Below are 6376 nucleotides of genomic sequence, written 5' to 3'. Positions count from 1 at the left end.
TAGCTAAAGATATGCCCTGCACCAATGCTCATTCTTGACTCAATCTTTGCTGCCAATTGCATGATTAAAATTCCATCACAACATTCATCAATCCAACGTTATATTGGATGCATGAATAATACATAGGTAAGGGAAGTAACTGGACAATATTTACAGGCACTAAAGACTAACCTCAATCTCTAACTTTCTTTTTCAACCTCAAGAACAAGCTGTATGTGGTGCTGACTTTGGATAAAAACCTAACGTAGATATCTAAGTTGAGGAATATACATCAGAAGCGCTAAGAACTAACGCGTTCAAGAGTAGGATCTAACCAAGCCGAAGTTGACAAAGGATCTGGACTTGAAGAGACCACCAAAGAGGAACCTTGTCGGAGATTCTTGTGGAGTTTGATTTAACTCTTCTGGGCAACCTTTTACTCTGAGTATTGTCTGTCCTATTGTTTGCCGAATAGAGTCTATAATCTTTCCATCAATGGGATATCCAGAAGCATCACTAACGTAGAATGTATTAGAAGCTTTGCCTGCTCTAGTTGACACTTCTGCTCTGGTGACAGTAAGGCTATTTTCACGGAAGATACGAGTGACATCAGACAAAAGCCCAACTCTGTCTGTAGTGCATAATTCCAGTTTCAATCCCTGGATGAAGAACCAACAAATCAGCAGTCAAAGTCATGTATGAGCCTTAAGAACAGATAGAAAACAGGACAAAAACAATGAAATAGGATTCTATCCACATTGGTCATGAATTATATATGCAAGCAACAGCTATTTAAAATAACATGTCCAAAGCCAGAGGGCAACTAGATCAAATGAAGCAAGCATTTGGCATGAAACAAAATCGGGTGCATATAGGAATATCACATAAAATAAACATTGAAACAAAATTAAACTCCAGCCTGAAATTATATGAAAATTGTACTCATTTCGGCATTGTTAATTTTGAGACTACCACATAGCAGCATCAATTTATAAGTGTCATCGCGGCAGAGTCTAAAAATGGCCAAGTACAACTTGGGAGAATACGCGAAAAATAAAAAAGTCAGAATTGAATCATTCCATTAAACACTTCCAAGTTATCTTTATCATGGCTCTTATTTCTTGTGTTTTTTCGCCAATTACCTCACACAAATACTTCTGGTTTAACAGTACAATGTTCACCAATCCATTTCACACACATGCACTGCTACTAACTAGTTTCCGCCAAGTGGAAAATGCATAAAATCAAGATTGAGTTCAAGCGCAACAACTAGCTGATGTCAAATTAAGACAAACTTCATTAATGGTTATTAACACGGTTGTTAAAGTTTTTTACCTCAGATACTCTTCTTTCAATAGCTGCTTCAAGACATTGGATTACTCTTTGCCTCTCCGCATCTGATTTCACAGAGGATCCATCTACATGTCTTACACAATACTCCTTCATATGCAAAAGTGGACTTTAAATTAGTACAAACAACCAAAAAAGAAAAAGAAAAAGAAAGGCCATTTAACTGCCCAAATTCCAACAGCGTCTGCTGCGTAATCATGAAATTCATATACTACCTGATGAGCTTCTGGTCCTTCAGCATCAACATTTCCATGGAAAACCACATACTGCATGTCAGTCAACGTACAGATTATGTCAAAGAGGAGTTTGGGCCTATCCTTGCACCGGATTGTAACTACTGAGTAGTCTTTATCGCACCAATTAACAACATTGACATTAGGCCTTTCTCTTTCATTTAAGGTCTCATGGCCGGTACGTTCGTAGTCTCGGTCAGCGAACATCATCTGGTGAAGCCTTCTCTCAGTGTGAGTAACGCCATGTGAAACAACAGTCTTAGCCTCCCTGGACTTGTTGCTGCCTTTGAGTACATTACAGAGGAGCTGCTTGATCATAGCCAGCCTCTCAGGGTCGGTAATTGCAGCCCCAGTTTCTTTATCAGTTACTTGCATTACAGCTGCAGCTCTGGTGTTGTGGGTCCAAACCTCAGCATTCACCACATTGCATTTTAGGTGGGTTAGGACAGCACTGACTTCAGAAAGTAGACCTGGTCTGTCACTTCCAATTAATTCAATTGAGGTGTGGTCCATTCCTGGTACAACCCCAACAGATCTTCTCATCGACGACGCAAAACAAGAATCTGGACCAAGCGACTGAAGATGAACCAACGGAATGAGTTGGATTTGCCCATAAATGCAACGATAAAATACTCGAAGTCGCCACACTCAATACAACTCACCTTCTGAATGTAATCTAGCACCCCTTCATCAGTTATCTTGTTCCCATCTTGATCAGTGACCTTGAAGACTGCAAAAAGAATCAAATATATCTATCTTTTACTCCATCTACTACTGGTAAATTATGTTCACACTCGGAAAAATGAAAGAAAAATGCTTTTACCATCCATAAACCATCCTCCATCAGAGCATATATAAGCCTTGGTAATTATCAGATTAAGGTCAGTTAGCACTTGTACAACTTCCAGCAGTATGCCATGTTTGTTAGCACTGTCCACCTGCATCGAGGGAACCAAGTTAAGCAAACAAAAGAAATACAGACTAATTCCATCTACTCATACCTCAGAGCAGCTCAGAAAGGAATACCTGTATAACAGTTGCATTTTTGCAAGATTCGTTATCAATAACAACTCTGTCATGAATATGGAAAAATTGGAGTAAAAATCAAGAATTCTGAGCCTTAAGGGTTAAGTAAAATGGCACAAATTGAATTTGGAAAAGGCAAATAGATACCTGGGTGGATTCATTCTTCTAATAAATTTTTCGTACTCATCATCCATGGTTTGTGAATAGCTCACCGAGGCTTTTGGGGGGGACAAAAAACAGCAAACAACAAACTTTAGGTTAGGCCAAAGTAAAAGCTGAAGCTATATAAGATAAATAGAATCACAATTACCAATCACAAAGAAGATACCAGAACCATGAGTGTGAAGCAAGTATAGGAGGCAAAAAATAAAAATAAAAAGCTGACCAATCATGAAGATCTGAATGGGGACTAGAATAAACCAGATATCAACAAGGCCAACTAAGAAGCCTTGAGCCACCCTCAAAAAAAAAAAGGTGCTTGTGCTGCTTGTCTGTGTGGGGTGGGGGATGGTGGGGCTCTGTGTTTCATTGGAAATTCATCAGACCATTGAAACACACACAATTGAGTGTATTCAGCACACACAACACAACAAACAGAGGTACATTTACACCCACAAACACACCTGCTGTGTGTGAAAGCAAGCGAAGGAGGTATCATTAGAAATCAGAAGTTGGACATACCAAACATTCAATAAAGATTACACAACTAACAGCACTCAACCAATTCTCATGACCAAGAAACTACCAAAAAAGACAACAATATACCAGCAAACCATTAGCCCAATAACCAAGACTAATAACAAGAACCAAAAAAAACTCGAAACACAACCCATAAACCCAATTAACATGGACTAAACTGAAATCACTACCTACCCACGAAGATTCTTGAACCAAAAAAACCACAAATTTGAAGGACTAATAAGCCGCAAGGCGCAAAAATGGCACATACCCATTACAATTCTTGATCTTCTTCTTCAGATGTTACCTTGAATTTTCTCAACTGGGTTGCCAAAAATACTCTAATTTGCTAACAAAAGAGTCCCCACAACTTTAAGACAACAAAATCTTGACAACCCCCTAACCTCCTTATATAGGACTAAAAAATATATATTTCCAAAAAATTATACTACTTATTCTATACTTGTATTGCCAAATAAGCAAATATCCACCTAGTTAAAGCCTGGGTGAATCTGAAATATCATGGGACCAACTTTCAAAAGAAAAAAAGGAAAAAAAAATCACAGTTCACACACTAAAAAACACACCTTTTTACCCGTGCCTTTTGACAATATCTGCAGTTATACTTTCTTCGTTTGTGTGTAAAGACAAATACAAATATAGTATATGGGTAAAATATGCCTAGATTAGTGCGTGTAGCGTGTGGGAATGGAGGGAAAGTAGCACTGCTGTGCTGGTGTTTTATTTTCTGCACTGGGGTTTCTAATTTCAGTTGCTTTTAAAGATTCAGAGGGACAAGTACCTCCCCAAAGAAAGAGAAGTGGGGCGCACTTTAGCAACGACGCTGGCGGTTAAGGTGTCTGAGCGCGTGGGGGTCTTCTAAAATGCGCTGACTGTCAAATTTAATCGAGTCAAAAAAAAAAAGAAAGATTCCTCTATGGGATAATTTACTGTGGCACGTGTTCCAGGAGGGAGAAGTAAAAGTCTCCAAGGTGTGTGGAGGGGGAAAGAAAACTTAACGGTTTACCGTTTATGATTCTTTTTATTACTATTGGGTATTTGGGTTAGGGAATGTTTATGGCACCACCAGTTATATATACCTGTGCTGAATGCACATTCAATATCTGTGAAATATTAAAAATGTATAATATTTATAAAAAATGTTCAAAACATTTCTCATATTTTATCAAATAAATTTTTTCATTCTTCGCTTTTAAAATATTAACTTAACATCCCTTATAAATTAACGTTAGTAAAATCAAATCATAGTTTTTAGGAGAAAAATGAATATAGTCTATGTCAAATCCTATTTTTTTAGGAACAAAAATAAATATGGATCAGATCATTTATTTAATTACAAATGAGATTTAATCTTTTTGCTCATGAAGAAATGTTCACGTATAGGTCACGTGATGGATCAGGATAAAAGTAATCGAAAAAATAGTTTGAAACCAAATTTTACCGTCTTGATTTTGTAAGGAATATAAAGTTACCATTTTAAAATTGAAGGATTCAAAAATTCATTTAGCGAAATGTAAAGAACGTTTTGAACTATTTTTCCTAATATTTATATCCTATTTATATTTACCCTAAATGAATTTTTTATTGCTAAACCAAACTTTAGTTTATAAATGTTTTTGATAAAATGGTTGTACTAGTGGTACTTACAATGCTTAGAAGTAGTTATGTTGAAAACAACAAGGTTAATGAATATGAAATATGGTAAAAGTTGATTCATTGGATTAATTAAATATGAACAAGATATTTGTTTTGGGCAATATATATGAACACAATATTAAGTTAATTCACAAGGTTAATCGAACACGAAAACAACAAAGAGATGGAAGCTAACATAATTGGTAATAGATTCTTCAAAAAAAAAAAAAAAAAGGTGATGTAATTGTTTAATCGAACATGAGCATAATTAAAAGGGAAATCCATATTCAGATTGGGAAATACCGTAAGAAATTAGTAAAGATTTCTCATAGGAAAATGATGAAGCTATGGCTTTAACTTGTTAATTTATACAGTATAATATGGTTCAAATAGATCAACTAGAAGGTCAACTTGTTTGAATTCACTGTAATCGTCTTTTTGTTAGACCTCCATCCATAATTTTTGTGAAGTTCGAGGAACTGATCCTTTTCATACATGAAGAAACTAGAAAGAACAAGGAAAATTCAATGCTCTGTTGACGGGGTCTAATATTTTTATAATCTTTACAGTATTGAGAGTAATCACTCATCTCTTTCATAGTATCAATTTTAAATTATGTCCTTCATTTTTAAGCTTTTAATATCTAAGAAAAATAAAGCGAGCCCAAAAAATATTGGTTTGCTATTTAAGTCGGTTACATATATTTTTTTCCCCTCAAGTCAATTATGAAGACATAAGCGCATAGGTCATTCCACGAACTATACACAATATGATGGAATTTACGTAATAATTAAGGTTGAATTGATTTTTCAATTAAGCACAAGTCAAAACATGAAATTAACGCCACAAAACAATAACGGTTGAGAGGTTAGTACCTAAAAGAAAAATAAGGGAAAAAATTAGCATCTATTCATTAGGAGAAATTGAACTTTGGACATTTTAATCAATTATTGCACACAAACATTTATAAAAATCATTGGAGTCAAAGTGACAGTTGTGTGTTTGTGCAAATCATTTGGGCAAACTTGTGGTAAATGTCATCTTATTCATTGGTCTAACTATAACTCACTTTTCAACGAGTAGGTGATTTTCTTTTGTGGAATTGGAGAAAAATATATACGAGTCTGGTAATACGGTCAAAGTATCCTCAGATCATGCTCAGTAACTTTCAACAGCACGCGACCCACAGTAATTTTACAGCCCTGTCATCAATCATCTATGTTGAAGTTGAAGTTGAAGTTGGAATATTCATAAACAGTCAAACTACCACAGCCTTTTTGGATGATTAAAGTTCAAAAAGTATGAGCAGTTCTTTCATGTTCTCCTCCGATTCAAATGCAGAAAATCCATCAAAATTTAGGACCAAGAAGAAAAGTGGAAAACCAATCTTTTTGTTCAAAGAAAAACAGATAATTAGTATTATACTTCTGGGGGTGGGAATGTTCAAGGTAGTG

At 35.6% G+C, this 6376-nt stretch overlaps 1 protein-coding gene across 2 annotated transcripts; it reads right to left on the bottom strand.

The window, feature by feature from the left end:
- LOC113717253 (ACT domain-containing protein ACR4) lies at positions 1–4035 on the bottom strand. Of its 2 annotated transcripts, none has more exons than XM_027241996.2 (8): positions 3854–4035; positions 2736–2805; positions 2589–2634; positions 2386–2500; positions 2225–2292; positions 1545–2138; positions 1315–1419; positions 1–638 (listed from the first exon to the last, which is right to left on the bottom strand). In XM_027241996.2, the coding sequence occupies exons 2-8, from the start codon at positions 2780–2782 to the stop codon at positions 297–299; spliced, it is 1317 nt and encodes a 438-aa protein (XP_027097797.2). In that variant the 5' UTR covers positions 2783–2805; positions 3854–4035; the 3' UTR covers positions 1–296. The 2 variants fall into 2 exon arrangements, with proteins under 2 accessions (XP_027097797.2, XP_027097796.2); XM_027241995.2 differs by lacking the exon at positions 3854–4035 and adding an exon at positions 3538–3847.
- Positions 4036–6376: the final 2341 nt, after the last annotated feature.

Source organism: Coffea arabica, chromosome 11e (assembly GCF_036785885.1).
Source record: "Coffea arabica cultivar ET-39 chromosome 11e, Coffea Arabica ET-39 HiFi, whole genome shotgun sequence".
NCBI classification, from domain to species: Eukaryota; Viridiplantae; Streptophyta; class Magnoliopsida; order Gentianales; family Rubiaceae; genus Coffea; species Coffea arabica.
This window is presented reverse-complemented; position numbering and strand designations above follow the sequence as displayed.

Excerpts from the sequence above, each read along its gene's own strand:
- LOC113717253 (XM_027241995.2), bottom strand. Across the intron at positions 1,420-1,544 it reads AAGGACCAGAAGCTCATCAG|GAGTATTGTGTAAGACATGT; the intron begins GTAGTATATGAA and ends TTGCATATGAAG. Across the intron at positions 639-1,314 it reads TTGAAAGAAGAGTATCTGAG|GGATTGAAACTGGAATTATG; the intron begins GTAAAAAACTTT and ends TTCTTCATCCAG.